The sequence below is a fragment of the Mustelus asterias genome, chromosome 18 (assembly GCF_964213995.1).
Source record: "Mustelus asterias chromosome 18, sMusAst1.hap1.1, whole genome shotgun sequence".
NCBI classification, from domain to species: domain Eukaryota; kingdom Metazoa; phylum Chordata; class Chondrichthyes; order Carcharhiniformes; family Triakidae; genus Mustelus; species Mustelus asterias.
In genome coordinates this window covers 799,839-822,752 of record NC_135818.1, presented here as the reverse complement: position 1 = coordinate 822,752, position 22,914 = coordinate 799,839, and the positions used below count along the sequence as shown (strand labels likewise).

The window sequence follows — 22,914 nt, the reverse complement described above, 5'->3', positions numbered from 1 at the left end:
GAGAATCCCTCCCCTCATTTCTAAAATAACTCATTGAAATCTAGTTTAAATCTAGTTTAAAGCTAAATGTATTCCACAACACTCTGAAAGAATATAACTATTTTTCAAGACCAGATCTGTTTTTCAGTCATCACATTTATTAGATAATCGTTTAAAATAAACAGTTATAGATGATTGAACGAGGCGTGAGGTTTCTAAAGTGATATGAGAGTGAGAAGGGCAAATTCTCAATCAGTTGAATTCACTGCTTGCTCGCTCTGGTGGGGAGGGGGGTGGGTATATGCACCCACAACGCAGCATGTAATGGAGGGAGAGACAGACCTCAGCTTCTGAGTTCCACCCCCACCCCTCCCACCCCTTCATCTGTCAAAATTTTGAAGCTTTGGACAGTTTCAGACGGATGCTTCGAGAAAAAGTGAGAGGGCATGGGATCCAAGGGGCTGCTGCCCTGTGGATCCAGAACTGGCTTGCCCAAAGGAGGCAGAGAGTGGGTATAGATGGGTCTTTTTCTAAATGGAGGTCGGTCACCAGTGGTGTGCCCCAGGGATCTGCTTGGGACCCTTGCTGTTTGTCATTTTCATAAATGACCTGGATGAGGGAGTGGAGGGATGGGTTGGTAAGTTTGCCGACGACACAAAGGTTGGTGGGATTGTGGATAGTCTGGAGGGATGTCAGAAATTACAGAGGGACATAGATAGAATGCAAGACTGGGCGGAGAAGTGGCAGATGGACTTCAACCCAGATAAATGCGTAGTGGTCCATTTTGGCAGGTCAAATGGGATGAATGAGTACAATATAAAGGGAAAGACTTAGTATGGTAGAGGATCAGAAGGACCTTGGGGTCCGGGTCCATAGGATTCTGAAATCGGCCCCGCAGGTGGAGGAGGTGGTTAAGAAGGCGTATGGTGTGCTGGCCTTTATCAGTCGAGGGATTGGGTTTAGGAGTCCGGGGATAATGATGCAGCTATATAAGACCCTCGTCAGACCCCACTTGGAGTACTGTGCTCAGTTCTGATCACCTCATTACAGGAAGGATGTGGAAATGATTGAAAGTATGCAGAGGAGATTTACAAGGATGTTGCCTGGATTGAGTGGCATGCCTTATGAGGATAGACTGAGGGAGCTCGATCTTTTCTCCTTGGAGAGACGTAGGATGAGAGGAGACCTAATAGAGGTATATAAGATGTTGAGAGGCATTGATCGGGTGGACTCTCAGAGGCTTTTTCCCAGGGTGGAAATGGCTGCTATGGGAGGACACAGGTTTAAGGTGCTGGGGGTTAGGTACAGGGGAAATGTTAGGGGGAAGTTTTTCACACAGAAGGTGGTGGGCGAGTGGAATCGGCTGCCGTCAGTGGTGGTGGAGGCAAACTCAATAGGGTCTTTTAAGAGACTCCTGGATGAGTACATGGGACTTAATAGGATGGAGGGTTATAGGTAGGCCTAAAAGGTAGGGATATGTTCGGCACAACTTGTGGGCCAAAGGGCCCGTTTTGTGCTGTAGTTTTTCTCTGTTTCTCTGTTTCTTTCATGATGACAAACACTTTTAGTTATTTGGGTCCGTACTCGTTAGAGTTTAGAAGGATGAGGTGGGATCTTACTGAAACTTACAGGATACTGCAAGGCCTAGATAGAGTGGATGTGGAGAGGATGTTTCCACTAGTAGGAAAAACGAGAACCAGAGGGCACAACCTCAGGCTAAAGGGACGATCCTTTAAAACAGAGATGAGGAGGAATTTCTTCAGCCAGAGAGTGGTGAATCTGTGGAACTCTTTGCCGCAGAAGGCTGTGGAGGGCAGGTCATTGAGTGTCTTTAAGACAAAGATAGATAGGTTCTTGATTAATAAGGGGATCAGGGGTTATGGGGGAAAAGGCAGGAGAATGGGGATGAGAAAAATATCAGCCATGATTGAATGGCGGAGCAGACTCGATGGGCCGAGTGGCCTAATTCTGCTCCTATGTCTTATGGTCTTATTCCTCAGTAACCCCTGCAAAATCCAGGCCACTAAATTCAAATAGAGATGGGGACAGTGAGACAGCACCAAATTACTGCAAGTGTTTCAGGAAAGAGAAGTGAATAAACTGAATGATTATTGGCCAGTCAGCCTGATGACGATGGTGGGGAAATGTGTAGAGAAAATATTTCCCAACAATATTTGTTATTTCATTTACAAAAATCTGGATTTGAGGTCAGCATGGGTTTGTTAAAGGCAAATTGTTTTGGACGAACATGACTCGATATTTGATGAGTCAAGGGATAATAAGGGTAGTGCTATTATCATGTAGATTGATTTTCAAAAGCCATTTAACAAATTAATGTATAATAGATTTGTTAGTGAATTAAAGCTGTGGGATTAAAGTGATAGACACAGTTAGGAGTAATGGTGATGACTGCAAGGCTGGAAGAAAGCATCCAATTATGTCCCAAAAACAGAAAAAGCTGGAAAATCTCAGCAGGTCTGACAACACCTGTGGAGAGAAAAGAGCTGACGTTTCGAGTCTAGATGACCCTTTGTCAGAGCTGCAGATTTCAAAGTCTGCAGTATTTTGCTTTTATACAGTCATGTTCCCCAGGAGTGAGTAATAGGTTCACTGCTCTGATATGTATATTAGTGACTGGGATGTGGGTATACGAGCCATCATTTCAAAGTTTGCAGGTTTAAGTAAAAGTTGGAAATGTTGCAAACAATGTGAAGCAAAGGAACAAGCGTCAAGAGGACATGGACAGATTGGAGAGTTGGACAGACATATGGCAGACGAAATTTGATGCCAAGATGCCTGAGCAGATACGCTTTTGTGAGGAAGAGTGAGGGGAGGCATTAACTCAGTGGAACCATTTTAAAATGGGTCCAGGGAGAGAAAGACCTGGAGGTGTACGAACACACATTTCTGAAGATGGCAGGATAAGCTGAAAAAAATGGGTTTCTTGGCTTTATTACCCCTGGCCCTCAAGCAATGGTGCAAAAACATTTCCCAAAGTTATTCTCAGCTTCCTTCAGCTTCCTTCAGAGACTTTAAACTAGAAAGGTTGGGGGGAGGGAATCATGATGAGGTGACTGAGAGCGAAGAGGTTAGCCCGCAAATAGAGAAGGATTGTCGACAGTATAAGAGGGAGAATAGACGGGTGATGGAGAAGGGGAGAGCTCAGACCAAAGGTTTGAGATGTGTCTATTTTAACGCCAGGAGTGTAGTGAATAAAGTGGATGAGCTTAGAGTGTGGATCGATGCTTGGAAGTGTGATGTGGTGGCCATTACGGAGACTTGGGGACAGGGACAGGACTGGATACTTCAGGTGCCAGGTTTCAGATGTTTCAGAAAGGACAGAGAGGGAGGCAAAAGAGGGGGGGGAGTGGCACTGCTGATCAGGGATATTGTCACAGCTGTAGAGAAGGTGGAAGCCATGGAGGGATTGTCTACAGAGTCTCTGTGGGTGGAAGTTTGGAGCGGGAAGGGGGTCGATAACTTTGCTGGGTGTTTTCTACAGGCCGTCCAATAGTAACAGGGATGTTGAGGAGCAGATAGGGAAACAGATCCTGGAGAGATGTAGTAATAACAGGGTTGTCATGATGGGAGACTTTAATTTCCCAAACATCGATTGGAATATCCCTAGGGTAAGGGGTTTGGATGGGGAGGAGTTTGTTAGGTGTGTTCAGGAGGGTTTCCTGACACAGCATGTGGATAAGCCTACAAGAGGAGAGGCTGTACTCGATCTGGTACTGGCTAATGAGCCTGGGCAGGTGTCGGATCTCTCAGTGGGGGAGCATCTTCGGGATAGTGATCATAACTCTATCTCCTTTACGCTAGCATTGGAAAGAGATAGGATCAGGCAAGCGAGGAAAGTGTTTATCTGGAGTAAGGGGAAATATGAAGCCATCAGGCAGGAGATTAGAGGCGTAAATTGGAAGGAGGCATTCTCGAGGAAAAGTACCAAAGTAAGGTGGCAGATTTTCAAGGAATGTTTGCCTAGTGTTCTGCATGACAACGTTCCAATGAAACAGGGAGGTTTTGGTAGGTTACAGGAACCGTGGTACATGAAAGTTGCGCTGAACCTAGTCAAAAAGAAAAGGAAAGCGTACAAAAGGTTCAGAGAGCTAGGCAATGATAAGGATCTAGATGAGTATACGGCTTGTAGGAAGGGACTTAAGAAAGAAATTAGGAGAGCCAGAAGGGGTCACGAGAAGGCCTTGGCAGGTAAGATTGAGGAGATCCCGAAGGCGTTCTATAAATATGTGAAGAGTAAAAGGATGAGATGTGAAGGAATAGGACCTATAAAATGTGAAGGTGAGAAAGTCTGTACAGAACCGGAAGAAATAGCAGAGGTGCTGAATCAATAATTTGCCTCGGTATTCACGGTGGAAAAAGACCTGGGTGGTTGTAGTACAGGATTGAGGCGGACTGAAAAGATTGAGTATGTGGACATTAAGAAAGAGGATGTGTTAGAAATTTTGAATAGCATCAAGATAGATAAGTCGCCGGGACTGGATGGGATGTACCCCAGGTTACTGTGGGAGGCGAGGGAAGAGATTGCAGAGTCTCTGGCGATGATCTTTGCGTCATTGATGGAGACGGGAGAGGTTCCGGAGGATTGGAGGATTGCGGATGTGGTTCCGATATTCAAGAAAGGGAATAGGGATAGCCCAGGAAATTACCAACCGGTGAGTCTAACCTCAGTGGTTGGTAAGTTGATGGAGAAGATCCTGAGGGACAGGATTTATGAACATTTAGAGAAGTTTAGTATGCTCAAAAGTAGTCAGCACGGCTTTGTCAAAGGCAAATCGTGCCTTACGAGCCTGGTGGAGTTCTTTGAAAATGTGACTAAACACATTGACGAAGGAAAAGCGGTAGATGTGGTTTACATGGACTTCAGCAAGGCGTTCGATAAGGTCCCCCATGCAAGACTTCTCGAGAAAGTGAGAGCGCATGGGATCCAAGGGGCTGTTGCCTTGTGGATCCAGAACTGGCTTGCCTGCGGAAGGCAGAGAGTGGTTGTAGATGGGTCTTTTTCTGAATGGAGGTCGGTCACCAGTGGAGTGCCCCAGGGATCTGTTCTGGGACCCTTGCTGTTTGTCATTTTCATAAATGACCTGGATGAGGAAGTGGAGGAATGGGTTGGTAAGTTTGCCGACGACACGAAGGTTGGTGGTGTTCTGGATAGGTTGGAGGGATGTCAGAAGCTGCAGCGTGACATAGATAGGATGCAAGACTGGGCGGAGAAGTGGCAGATGGACTTCAACCCGGATAAATGTGTAGCGGTCCATTTTGACAGGTCAAATGGGATGAAGGAGTATAATATCAAGGGTAAGACTCTTAGCAGTGTAAAGGATCAGAAGGACCTTGGGATCCGGGTCCATAGGACTCTTAAATCGGCCTTGCAGGTAGAGGAGGTGGTTAAGAAGGCCTTCATCACTCGAGGGATTGAGATTAGGAGTCGGGAGATAAGGATGCAGCTTTATAAGACCCTCATCAGACCCCACTTGGAGTACTGTGCTCAGTTCTGGTCGCCTCATAGGGGAGATCCTAAATGAATACTTTGCATCGGTATTCACGAAGGAGAGGGGCGTGTTAACCGGGAGTGTCTCGGAGGGAGGTGTTGACCCGTTAGAGAAAATCTCCATTACAAGAGAGGAAGTGTTAGGTTTTTTAGGGAACATTAAAACTGACAAAGCCCCAGGGCCTGATGGCATCTATCCTCGACTGCTCAGGGAGACGAGAGGTGAAATTGCTGGGCCTCTGACGGAAATCTTTGTCGCTTCTTTGGACACGGGTGAGGTCCCTGAGGATTGGAGGATAGCGAATGTGGTCCCCTTGTTTAAGGAGGGTAGCAGGGATAACCCAGGAAATTATAGGCCGGTGAGCTTGACGTCCGTGGTAGGGAAGTTGTTGGAGAGGATTCTTAGAGACAGGATGTATGTGCATTTAGAACGGAACAATCTCATTAGTGACAGACAGCATGGTTTTGTAAGAGGGAGGTCGTGCCTTACAAATTTGGTGGAGTTTTTTGAGGAAGTGACAAAAACGGTTGATGAAGGAAGGGCCGTGGATGTCGTATATATGGATTTCAGTAAGGCATTTGACAAAGTCCCACATGGCAGGTTGGTTAAGAAGGTTAAGGCTCATGGGATACAAGGAGAAGTGGCTAGATGGGTGGAGAACTGGCTTGGCCATAGGAGACAGAGGGTAGTGGTCGAAGGGTCTTTTTCCGGCTGGAGGTCTGTGACCAGTGGTGTTCCGCAGGGCTCTGTACTGGGACCTCTGCTATTTGTGATATATATAAATGATTTGGAAGAAGGTGTAACTGGTGTAATCAGCAAGTTTGCGGATGACACGAAGATGGCTGGAATTGCGGATAGCGAAGAGCATTGTCGGGCAATACAGCAGGATATAGATAGGCTGGAAAATTGGGCGGAGAGGTGGCAGATGGAGTTTAATCCGGATAAATGCGAAGTGATGCATTTTGGAAGAAATAATGTAGGGAGGAGTTATACAATAAATGGCAGAGTCATCAGGAGTATAGAAACACAGAGGGACCTAGGTGTGCAAGTCCACAAATCCTTGAAGGTGGCAACACAGGTGGAGAAGGTGGTGAAGAAGGCATATGGTATGCTTGCCTTTATAGGACGGGGTATAGAGTATAAAAGCTGGAGTCTGATGATGCAGCTGTATAGAATGCTGGTTAGGCCACATTTGGAGTACTGTGTCCAGTTCTGGTCGCCGCACTACCAGAAGGACGTGGAGGCATTGGAGAGAGTGCAGAGAAGGTTTACCAGGATGTTGCCTGGTATGGAGGGTCTCAGCTATGAGGAGAGATTGGGTAGACTGGGGTTGTTCTCCTTGGAAAGACGGAGAATGAGGGGAGATCTAATAGAGGTATACAAGATTATGAAGGGTATAGATAGGGTGAACAGTGGGAAGCTTTTTCCCAGGTCGGAGGTGACGATCACGAGGGGTCACGGGCTCAAGCTGAGAGGGGCGAAGTATAACTCAGACATCAGAGGGACGTTTTTTACACAGAGGGTGGTGGGGGCCTGGAATGCGCTGCCAAGTAGGGTGGTGGAGGCAGGCACGCTGACATCGTTTAAGACTTACCTGGATAGTCACATGAGCAGCCTGGGAATGGAGGGATACAAACGATTGGTCTAGTTGGACCAAGGAGCGGCACAGGCTTGGAGGGCCGAAGGGCCTGTTTCCTGTGCTGTACTGTTCTTTGTTCTTTGTTCATTACAGGAGGGATGTGGAAATGATTGAAAGGGTGCAGAGAAGATTTACAAGGATGTTGCCTGGATTGGTTGGTGTGCCTTATGAGGATAGGTTGAGTGAGCTCGGTCTTTTCTCCTTGGAGAGACGAAGGATGAGAAGTGACCTGACAGAGGTGTACAAGATGTTGAGAGGTATAGATCGGGTGGATTCTCGGAGGCTTTTTCCCAGGGCTGAAATGGCTGCTACGAGAGGACACAGGTTTAAGGTGCTGGGGAGTAGGTACAGAGGAGATGTCAGGGGTAAGTTTTTCACTCAGAGAGTGGTGGGTGAGTGGAATCGGCTGCCGTCAGTGGTGGTGGAGGCAAACTCGATAGGGTCTTTTAAGAGACTTAGAACATAAAACATAGAAAAACTAGAGCACAAACAGGCCCTCCGGCCCACAAGTTGCGCCGGTCGTGTCCCTACCTACCTAGGCTTATAAATAGACTTACCTATAACCCTCAATCCTATTAAGTCCCATGTACTCATCCAGAAGTCTCTTAAAAGACCCTACTTCTGGATGACTACATGGGACTTAATAGGATTGAGGGTTATAGGTAAGCCTATATATAAGCCTAGGTAGGTAGGGACATGACCGGCGCAACCTGTGGGCCGAAGGGCCTGTTTGTGCGGTATTCTTTCTCTGTTCTATGTTTATGTTCTACTGCATTTGCTTATATACCCTTCCACTGTAAATCCTGCGAAGCAGAGACTTTGGCTTCATGATCAGGTTTAAACAACTCTGGCTACTCACTCCTTATCATATTTTCTTACAACTAGAAAATAATTGTGTTTGAATTGAGTTTCAGCTTTTAAAAATGTTAACGTCTATTCTAACCACTATGTTTGTTAAAATTCACCCCTACATCTTTCTCATTTGATTTTGATGTTCTTGAATTGCAGATGATAAATTTGGTTCTTTGATGCCAAGTGTCCTGATAACCACTGTTATGTTCTGATGACTGGACACACCCCTACTGGTGCTGCCTGAGGCTCCTCCCCTGTTCACTGGGGTATAAAGGTGGCTGCTCCTCTCCTTCGCCTCAGTCTGGTCCGGTCCCTTGGTTAGAGTTTACTGTAGAGTTAGTTCCCTTTTATAGTTAATAAAAGCCTGTTATTCCAGATTCCGTCTCTGGGTATTGTTAGTGCATCACCAAGTAAGGCCTCAGCCTGTTTGTGAATGCTGCTCCATCGCTATTACTGCTAATGTCTCTCATGAAATAGGGTATTGTAGCGAGATCATTGCTGGAATAATTGAGAAGTTTGGATTATGAAAGTGAGTTAAGGTGAACAAATCAAACAGAGCAGTTAGATATGTAAACAGCCACGCTTTGCAATTGGAGAGGTGTCAAGGAGCTTATACCTAAATGTCAGAGAGTTCAGAAGCTTGACTCTGTCTTTAATTTTGAAGTTGTGGCCAAAGATATTCGAAGCCACTTGGACATGAAGTTTCCTGAATAGATACATCTTGACAACATTTTAATTTATTCAAACCGTTTAAACAGAGGTCACATGGTATCAAGCAATTTTTAGTTAAAATGCTAAAGAAAGTAACAGAATTTAACCTGACCAATCCTGTAAGAGACACCATCGCTAAGGCATTGAGGTTTACCAGAGCAGCTGACATTCGAACTTAAAACAAATCTTCAATCACTGTACATCTTGAGTATTATTCCTCATTACAGTTTGTTGCTGATAAGCTATACATTTTGGACATGGTTATGCCAAAAGTTACATGAATATTTTTTAAAATCCTCTGTTCTTTAGCTGAAAATTGTTCACAGAACCAGCTGATATGGTACACTCTTCCAAGAGTTGGTACAGTTGAATACTGAAAGAGGTCCAAACACTTTATAAAGCAAAATTTACAAATTAGTCCTCACCCCTGACCTGGGTTGCATTATAGATAGATGGAAATACTCACCAGCAAAGGCACACTGGAAAACCGTTTATGGAATGATAAAAAATACAATCTGTTAACTTGCAGGTTATAGACTTTGTGCTTGTCATTAGCACAGAGTGTACAAGAACATAGTCGCCTACACACAAAAATAAATGCACAATGCTGCTTGAAATGCAATAAGTGAACTTGTCAAAGTTGAAAGAGTCTCCAGGGTATATTATAGTTTCATTATTGGGACATGACAACTGGGGCTGAAACTTTCAGAATGGCAGTTGCTTTGCAAGGTTGCAGTCATCAGTAGAAATTAGCAAGCATTGCTTCCTAGCTGTTGTTGGGGCTGAAGTTGCAGTTATTTGATGTAGGTTCCTTCCACTTGCTGGTATGCTTGTTACAACACTCAAATCCTATTCCCTTTCACAGAATGCTAACACGTTCACTCAAAGCTTTCATTTCTGTGTCCTCCATCTCAGCGTTCTCAGTGCAGGCATTTTGATGGTTGACTAGATGTGCTGGATACTCCAAGCCATGCTGGCCAGCAAACTCCTGCCAGCGGAAATCATCGCTCTCGTGAGTGATATAGCGTTCTCCAAACTTGCACTCGAGCTCTCGTAGATCCAGCCATGTTTGGTAGTCCTTCAAAGCAAAGAAAGAAACAATCCAGCTGTATGGCCAACACCTGGCGGTTCACAGATTTTACAAACTATTAGCGACAGTTTTCCCAGTTATATCGTTCTAGTTAATGCAATCACCTTCTGGGATTTTTGGACTTATGTTCCACAAAAGGTTTTTGGAAAAAGTGTATATTTTTTAAAAGTACAGTCACACAATTTAAAGAAAACCCAAAATATAAGATGGTTCAAATGCTAAATGAGTTCGGCAATTGGTGCTGTTTTCCCAAGATGAAAAGAACAAGCAATTTGTTAGCCTGTCTCAGTAATTGATAAACAAAGCACACCGATTGTGTTGGCAAGTCTCAGGCCCCGTGTTTAAAAAGGGTCCCCTGACAGAGACCAACCTCTCTGGTTGTGAAAAGTGTGATGTTAGTGCAAATGCGAGGTTATTCACTTTGGAAGAAATAATAGCAAATTGGATTATTATTTAAATGGAAAAAAATTACAACATGCTGCTGTGCAAAGGGACCTGGGGGTCCTTGTGCATGAGTCGCAAAAACTCAGTCTGCAAGTACAACAGGTGTTCAAGAAGGCAAATGGGATGTTGGCATTTATCGCGAGGGGGATAGAATATAAAAGCAGAGAAGTCTTGCTGCATCTGTACAAGGCATTGGCGAGGCCGCAGCTGGAATACTGTGTGCAGTTTTGGTACCCTTATTTGCGAAAGGATATATTGGCCTTGGAGAGAGTGCAGAGAAGGTTCACCAGGTTGATACCGGAGATGAGGGGTGTAGATTATGAGGAGAGATTGAGCAGATTAGTTTTGTACTGGTTGGAGTTTAGAAGGCTGAGGGGTGATCTTATAGAGGCATATAAGATAATGAAGGGGCTGGATAGGGTAGAAGTGGAGAGATTCTTTCCACTTAGAAAGGAAACCAAAACTAGAGGGCACAGCCTCAAAATAAAGGGGGGTCAGTTTAGGACAGAGTTGAGGAGGAACTTCTTCTCTCAGAGGGTGGTGAATCTCTGGAATTCTCTGCCCACTGAAGTGGTGGAGGCTACCTCGTTGAATATGTTTAAGTCACGGATAGATGGATTCCTGATCGGTAGGGGAATTAAGGGTTATGGGGAGCAGGCGGGTAAGTGGAACTGATTCACTTCAGATCAGCCATGATCTTATTGAATGGCAGGGCAGGCTCGAGGGGCTAGATGGCCTACTCCTGCTCCTATTTCTTATGTTCTTATGTACCTTTAAGAAATGTATTTTTAAAATCATGTTCTCTGCAGCTAAAAGCAGTTTTGGTTTCATTGCTGCAGGGCCGTCTGCTAGAAGTCTTGTTATTGCACTTTCAGTGGTTTCAATGGGGTTGTTTATTTTTACTCTGGGGTGTTTTATGACCCTGCATTGTTGGGAGGAAGGGCATGTGTTCCGGACAGTTCTTTTTCCTTTCTAGTGAATTTAAGGTTTAATTTTCTGTTTTGGCTGGCAGCAGTCTTGGTTTAGAAGGGGCATCAAGCTGGAAAGAAGTATTTCTCTCTCTCCCTGGTTTTGGAATTTCTGCTGATTAGCTGAAAGCAAGGCTTCTTGCCTTCCTGGATTAGAGAATCTACTGTTGGTGACTTGACCAGAGTCTCTCCCTGGTGTCTGGGAAGCTGTTCTGACTCCAAGCCTGTTTGTGTGTGCCTCAAGAAAACTGCAGCATTCATCCAATGGACTCAGTCCCAGTTTCACGTGAGCATTAGTCTTTACTGTGTTAAACCTGTGGAAAGGTTTTTTGTCTTTGGGAAGTTTTTGTTTGATTGGAACATTTTAGATATACTTGTTAAAGGTTATATGTTATAGAATCATAGAATAGAATCCTTGCAATGCAGAAGGAGGCCATTTGGCCCTTCGAGTCTGCACCGACCACAATCCCACCCAGGCCCTGTCCCCATAACCCCATGCATTTACAGTAACTAGTCCCTCTGACACTAAGGGGCAATTTTATCATGGCCAATCCACCTAACCCGCACATCTTTGGACCGTGGGAGGAAACCGGAGCACCCGGAGGAAACTCATGCAGACATGAGGAGAATGTGCAAACTCCACACAGACAGTGACCCAATCCAGGGATCGAACCCAGGTCCCTGGCACTGTGTGGCAGCACTGCTAACCAATGTACCACCATGCCGCCCCATTATCATGGTTGTTTTGAGTTTGTAATTGATAAACGTTATTGCTAATTTTCTTACTATGCATGTTAACTATATTCGTAAATAAACTTTGGTTGATAAAAGCTCCCTCGTGGGTTATTTGAATCATATGTGAAGTGAAACATATCATGCTTAAATTAGCCAAATTCAAAGTGCAAAACTTATGGTCTAGGTGGGCTTCATCAACGCTGTGGAGTTTCTGACCTGAATTATAACAACAGATGGGTTTAAGATAGGGGACAAAGTGCATGCTGGCCAGTTTCTAAACAGACCGTTGTTAGGGTGGGCTTTTGCCCAGACTCAGGTGGTTCAAGTGTAGGAGGGTGGATAGAAATGATTTTGCTTCAGTCAAATATGATAAGCATCAATATGAGAAGCAGCACAAATTCATTATTCTGGATCATTATCGATAGAAAGGTTGTGCTGATTTAATTGAATCCAATCACAACCATGGACTGGCTGCTTACTTGCTGCCAAATGATTCATTCCAGCCTCCTCTCGCTGACTGAATGATGTCGATGGTTTAATACCCTGTATGAATGCCATGGGGTGGGATCACCTGCCCCCTCCCCTGCTGGTGGGATCACCTGGACCCACCAAAGTCCATGGGGATTTGAATGAATTGCCTTGGGAAAGGGCCAGAGGTCAAGGTGCAGGGGCGAGTGTTGCCCCTCCACAAATTGTCTTTGGTATTGAAATCAATGGGACATAGAATCAGATACATGGAAAACAGTGACTAATTCTCTTCCATCCACTGTAGCCAAGACAAACCTCAGCCCCCTGTGAGTCCACTTCACAATATCAAAGATGTAGGAATAAGTCAGCAATGCCACTAAACCCAAAAGATTATTGACAGCAACTACAAGCTTGTAACAATCACGTTAAAATTGACTAATGTAAACGGTATTAAAAAACTGGTTACAGCTCAAATACTCAGAGCAAAGATAACATCCAGGACAGTAGTAATCTTGATAGGATACAAGATTGGACTGACCCACAATATACACATCTGGAAATCGATGTGCTTACTCTTATTCCATTATAAGGAGTGTTAATAACATCCAAACCAATTTCAAGGTATAAAATGAGCAGTGACTAGGACCAAACAAAATGTAGTTCCATCTGCAAGGTCTAGATCCCGGGAATGGCTTGAAGGGGATTAACAGAAATGGATTGCGTGCAATTTAATTATAAAAGGAAACATTGACAAACAGTTCTGTTCCTGAATGTTTCTACTAAGTTGGGGGAGACATTTCTTTAGTTGATAATGCAAAATTATCTTTCAAGATTGGCTTAAGAAATGACAGATAGTGTAGTAAATAATTGTAGGAAAAGAACTAGTCTGACCTGCAACCAAGGGTGACTGAGAGACTTGTCCACACTAAAACGCTTCCTCATTTTTACTTGCAATAGATTATTGATGACATCAATAGCTGGAATGTAAAAAAATCAATTGGTTTGCACTTTCTAAATACGGAAAGAGAACTTAGACTATAAACTATGTCCATGAATACAACAAGTGCATGCAAACAAAATAAAGCTTATCTAAAGGGTCAAGTGTTGGCTCTGTGAACTTGACCCTGGGGCTACAGATTTCAAAAGCTGTCCATCATCATCATTCAGCTGAATGAATAATCACAAAACAAATACACATTTGAGATGAATTCTAAAGGCCATTTACAAATGCTCTGGCAGACACAAGTAATTCCGTTTACCAGTGTGATTGCTACTTATTGCATGACTTTGTTCTCATGTTACACAGAGGTATTATGAAGCAAGAATCAGAAAGTTAAACAGTAACTCTGACAGAAATGAAAAATGTTGGAGATATACAAGATTGGGCCAAATTTTCTGAGGAGTGACAATCACTGGCGAATTGAAATTCTGCTCCTATTTTCTTACCCAATGCTGGAGTTCCACATTTCTGGCTCAGAATTCCAAATTGGGCCTCTTCAGAAATGTGGAGCATATCTTTCCTGCGAATCCTTTCCCAGAGTGCAGGATGGTCAAGAAAGCCTAGCCTTGCCTCCGTTCTGGTGACACCTTCTGCCTGATTTTGGTCAGACCTCATTCACTAACACAGTGGAAAGCTTTGGGACATTTAAACAGATTTTCAGTGTGTTAGTGAGTGAGGTAACTGGGTAAGTGGAAATGGTGCCATCTGGATAGGGTGGCAGTGTGGGGAGCGTGGCAGGGTGAGGAGGCTGGTCCCAGTCAGGTCAGGATGGAGTCAGAGGCTCAGGGGGTGAGTTGGAGGGTCAAGGGTGAGTTGGAAGGCTGGAAGGGAGTCAGGTGGTCAAGATGGGGGTCAGAGGTTTAGGGGTGAGTCGGAGGGTCGGGGTGAGTTCAAGGGTCAGTGGTAATTTGATTTGATTTGATTCAATTTATTATTGTCACATATTAACATACAGTGAAAAGTATTGTTTCTTGCGCGCTATACAAAGCATACCGTTCATAGAGAAGGAAATGAGAGAGTGCAGAATGTATTGTTAGAGTCATAGCTAGGGTGTAGAGAAAGATCAACTTAATGCAAGATAAGTCCACTCAAAAGTCTGATGGCAGCAGGGAAGAAGCTGTTCTTGAGTCGGTTGGTACGTGACCTCAAACTTTTGTATCTTTTTCCCGACGGAAGAAGGTGGAAGAGAGAATGTCCGGGATGCATGGGGTCCTTAATTATACTGGCTGCTTTGTCGAGGCAGTGGAAAGTGTAGACAGAGTCAATGAATGGAATGAGTTAGCGGGTTGGAGATGAGTCAGAAGTTCAGCAGTGAGTCAGAGGGTCGAAAGGGAGCCAGAGAGTCATTGGCAGCCAGAGAGGAGTCAAAGAGTAAGGGGTGAGTTTTATTTTATTTCATTTGAACATGGCTCCTGAGGCCTGCCCATGGTGGAAACTGGGTGAGTTAGCATGGTGGGTGTAGAAGTAAAAGGTAGTGGGTGAGTTGGCATTAGTGGGCATTAAGTTGGTATGAGGTTATGAGGGGTCAGTGTGAAGTTGTACGAACTAAGTAAGGGCATGATGGGAAAATTGGTCAATATAAAGAATGGCTGACCAAAGCTATTTCAAAATGCCAGACCCCTGTAAGAGTTAATGAGGCTGTATGAGTAAATAAAACAAGACAAGGTCAGGGAGGAAGGAGTCACCGACCTTCTTCTGTTCCATCAAAGGACAAGATAAGTGTATGAATAATGGGACAACGAGTTCTGGGAGGTTAGCAAGTTAAAACCTGATTAATGATATTGCTCACGATTCTATTACTGATCAAATTCCTGAATATGCTCTGGTCACGAAAACTGATAATGATTATGTATAAATACTGAACTGTTTCTCTGCGTAATTGCGGACTTGGGGGGGAATTAGCAAGTTGTAATAACTGCTCTCTGAACCCAAGTTTCAGCCAAAACTGCATGCAGTCTTTCGTGAATAAATGCTTGTTACTTTGTCAGAATGAACTTTGTTGAGTCTATCACAGTCGGGAAGCAGGAAAAGTTTCTACTTCAACAAGTAGGGATGGTGATGGGACATGGGTTGGCAAGAGGCGGCATGAATGGGGTATGAGTGGGTGGGAGGTGAGGGATGTAAGGAATGTGTGCTAGAGGGTCTAATATTTAACAAAACAACTAGGACAAAGTCCAAGAGAATTAGGGCAGGTGTTTTAAACAACCTGCCTTGGAACTCAGCAGCCCCTGTGGCCACCTCCATTCTGCATTCAGGGTCAGAGGGCACGATTCTATCCGAACACAAACTGCGAGTTCCCGCTACATGACCGGAAGAGGCAGCTGAGGGACTTCACTGGTGCATTTTAGGAGAAGTTGGCCCAGTAACATCGACTCAGAAGTGGGAAACAGAAGATCTGGTGTCAAGGAGTTGTAAGCCCCAAACACTACATTGGTGTTTCCCTCCCTCCCTCTTCCTCTGACCAAAAAAAAGGCCACTGTGAGAAGGTAAAAATGAAGGTAAGAGTTTTATAATTGTTTTTAAATAATTTAATTGGTGTTAGAAATGTCGGTCAGTGGGGTTAATGCTGCACTTGTGAGATGTGGGAGATCCGTGACGCTTCCAGCATCTTGGGTGACTACATCTGCAGGAAGTGCACCCGATTGCAGCTCCTTACAGACCACATGGATAGGTTGGAGCAGCAGTTGGATGCACTTAGGAGCATGAAGGTGGCGGAAAGTGTCATAGATAGAAGCTTTAGAGACGTGGTTACACCTAAGGTGCAGGCAGAAAGATGGGTGACCGCCAGAAGGGGCAGACAGTCCCCTGTGGTCGTTCCCCTCTCTAATAAGTATACTGTTTTGGATACTATTGGGGGGGGTGGCCTATCAGGGGATACCAGCAGCAGCAGCCAGAGCAGTGGCACCACGGCTGGCTCTGTTGTTAAACAGGGAGGGACAAAGAACACTAGAGCAATAGTTATAGGGGACTCTATAGTTAGGGGTGCAGATAGGGCTTCTGTGGACATGAAAGAGACTCCAGGATGGTATATTGCCTCCCTGGTGCCAGGGTCCAGGATGTCTGTGAAGGGGCAGAAAGCATTCTGAAGGGAGAGGGTGAACAGCCAGAGGTCGTGGTACATATTGGTACTAACGACATAGGCAGGAAGAGTGATGAGGTCCTGCAGCAGCAGTTTAGGGAGTTAGGTAGAAAGTTAAAAAGCAGGACCTCTAGGGTTGTAATCTCAGGATTACTCCCTGTGCCATGTGCCAGTGAGGCTAGGAATAGGAAGATAGTGCAGCTCAACACGTGGCTAAATCCTCCCGTGTGACAATAGCAAACCTCCCGGCCAGAATATTTATGCCCCTCCTTCTTGTATAGGTCCCCCCTTCCCCAGAGGAGAGAGGGGCATAAATATTCTGGCCGGGAGGTTTGCTATTGTCACACGGGAGGATTTAAACTAGTTTGACATGGGGTTGGGAAACAAAGCAAAGGTGAATTAACTGAAGATGAACGATACAGTAGGGCCAGTAAGACTCAGAAAAACAGCAGGCAGGGTGGGATTGCTAATCAAAGAGAGTTGGTGGACTGAAGTGCATTTGTTTCAATGCAAGAAGTGTAACAGGTAAGGCAGATGAACTTAGAGCTTGGATTAGTACTAGGAATTATGATGTTGTTGCCATTACAGAGACTTGGTTAAGGACAGGATTGGCAACGTTCCAGGATACAGATGTTTCAGGCAGGATAGAGGGGGATGTAAAAGGGGTGGGGGAATTGCACTACTGGTTAAGGAGAATATCACAGCTGTACTGCGGAAGGACACCTCAGAGGGCTCATACAGCGAGGCAATATGGGTAGAGCTCAGGAATAGGAAAGGTGTAGTCACAATGTTGGGGGTTTACTATAGGTCGCCCAACAGCCAGCGGGAGATAGAGGAACAGATATGTAGGCAGATTTTGGCAAGGTGTAAAAGTAACAGGGTTGTTGTGGTGGGAGATTTTAACTTCCCCTATATTGACTGGGACTCACACAGTGCTAGGGGCGTGGAGGGGGCAGAGTTTGTAAGGAGCATCCAGGAAGGCTTCTTGAAACACTATGTAGATAGTCCAACTAGGGAAGGGGCCATACTGGACCTGGTATTGGGGAATGAGCCCAGCCAGGTGGTCGATGTTTCAGTAGGGGAGCAGTTCGGGAACAGTGACCACAATTCAGTAAGCTTTAATGTACTGATGGATAAAGATATTTGTAGTCCTCAAGTTAAGGTGCTAAATTGGGGGAAGGCTAATTATAACAATATTAGGCAGGAACTGAAGAATGTAGATTGGGGGCAGATGTTTGAGGGCAAATCAACATCTGGCATGTGGGAGGCTTTCAAGTGTAAGTTGATAGGGATTCAGGACCGGCACATTCCTGTAAGGATGAAGGATAAATATGGCAAGTTTTGGGAACCTAAGATAATGGGAGATATTACGAGCCTAGTCAAAGAGAAAAAGGAAGCATTTGTCAAAGCTAGGAGGCTGGGAACACACAAAGCAAGTGTGGAATACAAGGAAAGTAGAAAGAAACTTAAGCAAGGAGTAAGGAGGGCTAAAGGGGTCACAAAAAAGCATTGACCAGTACGATTGAGGAAAATCCCAAGGCTTTTTATACTTATATAAAGAGCAAGAGGGTAGCCAGGGAGAGGATTGGTCAAGGACAGGGAAGGAAATCTATGCATGAGGCAAGGGGAACGGGGCGAGGTATTAAATGAGTACTTTGCATCAATATTCACCAAAGAGAAGGACTTGGTGGATGATGAGTCTGGGAAAGGGTGTGTAGATAGTTTGAGTCATGTTGAGATCAAAAAGGAGGAGGTTTGGGGTTCTTGAGAAACATTAAGGTAGACAAGTCCCCAGGGCCTGATGGGATATATCCCAGAATTCTGAGGGGCAAGGGAGGAAGTTGCTGGGGCTTTGAGAGAAATCTTTGTATCCTCACTGGCTACAGGGGAGGGTGATGCAGAGATGCAGCGTTGGACTGGGGTAAACACAGTAAGAAGTTTAACAACACCAGGTTAAAGTCCAACAGGTTTATTTGGTAGCAAAAGCAAAAGGTGTGGCTTTTGCTACCAAATAAACCTGTTGGACTTTAACCTGGTGTTGTTAAACTTCTTACAGGGGAGGTCCCAGAGGATTGGAGAATAGCCAATGTTCTTCCTGCGTTTAAGAAGGGTAGCAAGGATATTCCAGGTAATTACAGGCCGGTGAGCCTTACATCAGTGGTAGGGTAATTATTGAAGAGGGTTCTTCGAGACAGGATTTAGTCCCACTTGGAAATAAGTGGACGTAGTAGCGAGAGACAACATGGTTTTGTGAAGGGGAAGTTGTGTCTCAATAATTTGATTGAGTTTTTCGAGGAAGTGACGAAGATGATTGATGAAGGTAGGGCCGTGGATGTTGTCTACATGGACTTCAGTAAGGCCTTTGACAAGGTCCCTCATGGCAGACTGGTGCAGAAAGTGAAGTCGCATGGGATCAGAGGCAAGCTGGCAAGGTGGATACAAAACTGGCTCGGTCAAAGAAGACCGAGGGTAGCAGTGGAAGGGTGCATTTCTGAATGGAGGGCTGTGACAAGTGGAATTCCTCAGGGATCAGTGCTGGGACCATTGCTGTTTGTAATATATATAAATTATTTGGAGGAAAATGTAACTAGTTTGATTAATAAGTTTGCGGACAACACAAGGGTTGGTGGATTTGCGGATAGCGATGAGGACCATCAGAGTATATAGCAGGATATAGATCGGTTAGAGACTTGGGCAGAGAGATGGCAGATGGAGTTTAATCCGGACCAATGTGAGGTAATGCATTTTGGAAAGTCTGATACAGATAAGAAATATACAGTAAATGGCAGAACCCTTCAGAGTATTGATAGGTAGAGGGATCTGGGTGCACAGGTACACAGGTCACTGAAAATGGCAACGCAGGCGGAGAAGATAGTCCAGAAGGCATACAGCATGCTTACCTTCATCTGTATCCACTACCTCCCCCGGCAGCGAGTTCCAGACATCCGGGGCATTGAGTTTAAAAATTGGCAAGTCATGCTGCAGCTTAGAACATAGAACATAGAAAAAATACAGCACAAACAGGCCCTTCGGCCCACAAGTTGCGCCGGTCATGTCCCTATCTACCTCGGCTTATATATAGGCTTACCTATAACCCTCAATCCTATTAAGTCCCATGTACTCATCCAGAAGTCTCTTAAAAGACCCTATGAGTTTGCCTCCACCGCCACTGACGGCTGCCGATTCCACACACCCACCATCCTCTGAGTGAAAAACTTACCCCTGACATCTCCTCTGTACCTACTCCCCAGCACCTTAAATCTGTGTCCTCTCGTAGCAGCCATTTCAGCCCTGGGAAAAAGCCTCCAAGAATCCACCCGATCTATACCTCTCAACATCTTGTACACCTCTATCAGGTCACCTCTCATCCTTCGGCTCTCCAAGGAGAAAAGACCGAGCTCACTCAACCTATCCTCATAAGGCATGCCAACCAATCCAGGCAACATCCTTGTAAATCTTCTCTGCACCCTTTCAATCATTTCCACATCCCTCCTGTAATGAGGCGACCAGAACTGAGCACAATACTCCAAGTGGGGTCTGATGAGGGTCTTATATAGCTGCATCATTATCTCCCGACTCCTAAACTCAATCCCTCGAGTGATGAAGGCCAGCACACCATACGCCTTCTTAACCACCTCCTCTACCTGCGAGGCCGATTTAAGAGTCCTATGGACCCGGGCCCCATGGTCCTTCTGATCCTCTACACTGCGAAGAGTCTTACCCTTGATATTATACTCCTTCATCCCATTTGACCTGTCAAAATGGACCACTACACATTTATCCGGGTTGAAGTCCATCTGCCACTTCTCCGCCCAGTCTTGCATCCTATCTATGTCACGCTGCAGCTTCTGACATCCCTCCAAACTATCCAGAACACCACCAACCTTCGTGTCGTCGGCAAACTTACCAACCCATCCCTCCACTTCCTCATCCAGGTCATTTATGAAAATGACAAACATCAAGGGTCCCAGAACAGATTCCTGGGGCACTCCACTGGTGACCGACCTCCATTCAGAAAAAGACCCATCTATGTTCTATGTTCCAAAGGAGATGTCCGAGTCAAGTTTTTTTACACAGAGGATGGTGGATGTCTGGAACTCGCTGCCGAGGGAAGTAGTAGATGCAGATACGATAGTGAGGTTTAAGGGGTGCCTGGACAAATACATGAATAGGACAGGAATAGAGGGATATGGTCCCTGGAAGGGTAGGGGGCTTTAGTTCAGTTGGGCAGCATGGTGCAGGCTTGGAAGGCCGAAGGGCCTGTTCCTGTGCTGTAATTTTCTTTGTTCTTTGTGACAAGGGAGTGAAATTCCAGGCCACTGTTTAGATTTGATCCTGGAAAATCTCTGAACGCAGCTGATGAACCAGAATATTGCTGAATGGAGATTATTGAGTAACACAATCCCAGATTCCACCCCCATAAAGATGTGAAGGCATCACAAAGTTACACTAAACCATGTTACAGAGGAGTAAATATTCACAATGTGTGCCTGATAGAGTGTTGCACCCATACCGACCAAAGGTATTTAAGTGATTTTTATTTGGTCTAACCTTTCACTTTTAATCCTTTAGCAGAGTAGTGGTACCAGAACAATTTCTCCCTCAGACAAAGCAGCAGAATCTATCTTTGAACTTTGATATGAGATGAGAAATATTGAAATCTTTTTATCCTTGCTTTGTACAACCCATTGCTGTTTTTTAATGAGCCTGTTTACTATGTTTACCTTCAAGGGAGATCTCCTTCCAGGGATTAGGTGGATACATGAAAGCAGCATTCTGGATTTGATCATGAATGTCTTCATCTTCATTGAATGGAAAGGTGCCACTCAGACTGACATAGACGATAACGCCTACAGACCACATATCTAACGATCGGTTATAACCTTTGTTCCGAAGTACTTCTGGAGCCAAATACGCTGGCGTTCCCACCACAGAGCGCCGGAAAGACTTCTCCCCAATTATACGGGCAAATCCAAAGTCACAAAGCTTGACCTATATTTGGAAAAGCACCAGGTGTGATGAGAATTAAAATAATTAGGCGCAACAATCTACAATAAAAAGCATTGGTAGAGAAATGTAAAGTTAGAAAAGCCATAGGATCTCTGTGCAACCACTGAGATAATATATTCACTCTCACCTGTGGTAAAGGATCTGCAGATGCCAGCAACACATTCTCGGGTTTCAAGTCACAATGAACAATGTTCTTAAAATGGAGATGTCGCAAAGCAACAAGTATCTGTTTTTTAAATAAAAATCAAATTAATAAAAGCACTATCCAAAAACTAATATCTCCTCTTTCTTTAATGTTTTATTTGGGAAAAGGCAGAATCAGATTTGCTCTCAGAATTTCTCTGTAAACATTAAATAAAGGAAGAATACTCTATGTAGAACGTACAAATCGGAGCTAACGCAATGTGGCAATATATGCAGTACAATTCTATGAGGTGTGGAACATTTTGATTTTGACATCTCAAAGTACTTGGCTGCTGTGGTACCAATAAGCAGTCTCCGTTTCCCATGTGCAAGAAATCTTTAAAATTCACTCAATTGCAAATCTGACAGATGGGTGATGTAATAAGATTAGTTTTCATATTTTGGGATTACAGTAAACCAATGTGTGAATCTGGTTTCCAATCAATTGAGTTCAAAATAGTCCGGTGCAGAGCTAGTTTAATATCATGTGTAAATGCTGACATCATTCTCTCTCTCAACCCATTTCCAAACCGTTGACATGCAGAAAATGGCCCCAGAAATGAACCCTGAGGAATTCCCTTAAAAAAACTGGCCCAACTCCTGGGCTGTCTTTTTGTAAATTTTTAATTTTTAAAAAATAAATTTCAATCCAGTTTAGTTATCCTCCTTCTAATTCTGAACCCTTAGTCTTCTCAAGTCATTTCCCATCTGGATTGTCTCAAAGGCATTTCCTAAATTCCATTTGGGATCAGTGTCCTTACATTCCCTCTTATCACCCCACTGACCATGTCTTGATCGCTTTAATCGTTACTTCTTAGTCAATGAGCTGAAAACCCAGGAAATTATTTTCATTAAGGAACTAAGAGTTTTAGAGTCATAGAGTCATAGAGGTTTACAGCATGGAAACAGGCCTTTCGGCCCAACTTGTCCATGCCGCCCTTTTTTTTAAAAACCCCTAAACTAATCCCAATTGCCCGCATTTGGCCCATATCCCTCTATACCCATCGTACCCATGTAACTATCTAAATGCTTTTTAAAAGATAAAATTGTACCCGCCCCTATTACTACCTCTGGCAGCTTGTTCCAGACACTTACCACCCTCTGTGTGAAAAAATTGCCCCTCTGGACACTTTTGTATCTCTCCCCTCTCACCTTAAACCTATGCCCTCTAGTTTTAGACTCCCCTACCTTTGGGAAAATATATTAACTATCTACCTTGTCTATGCCCCTCATTAGTTTATAGACC

The 22,914-nt window shown here is 44.5% G+C and overlaps 1 protein-coding gene across 1 annotated transcript in view; it reads right to left on the bottom strand.

Annotated features, from left to right (window-relative positions):
- Nucleotides 1-8,703: 8,703 nt before the first annotated feature.
- The window catches only part of prkd1 (protein kinase D1), a 343,163-nt gene continuing 328,952 nt past the window's right edge, over nucleotides 8,704-22,914 (bottom strand). Inside the window, exons 15-18 of the mRNA XM_078233155.1 lie at nucleotides 21,613-21,711; nucleotides 21,200-21,467; nucleotides 13,288-13,373; nucleotides 8,704-9,769 (exon numbers count right to left, since the gene is read on the bottom strand). Coding sequence (XP_078089281.1) covers nucleotides 9,551-9,769; nucleotides 13,288-13,373; nucleotides 21,200-21,467; nucleotides 21,613-21,711 — 672 coding nt within the window. The 3' untranslated portion in view covers nucleotides 8,704-9,550. The remainder of the gene's footprint in view (nucleotides 9,770-13,287; nucleotides 13,374-21,199; nucleotides 21,468-21,612; nucleotides 21,712-22,914) is intronic.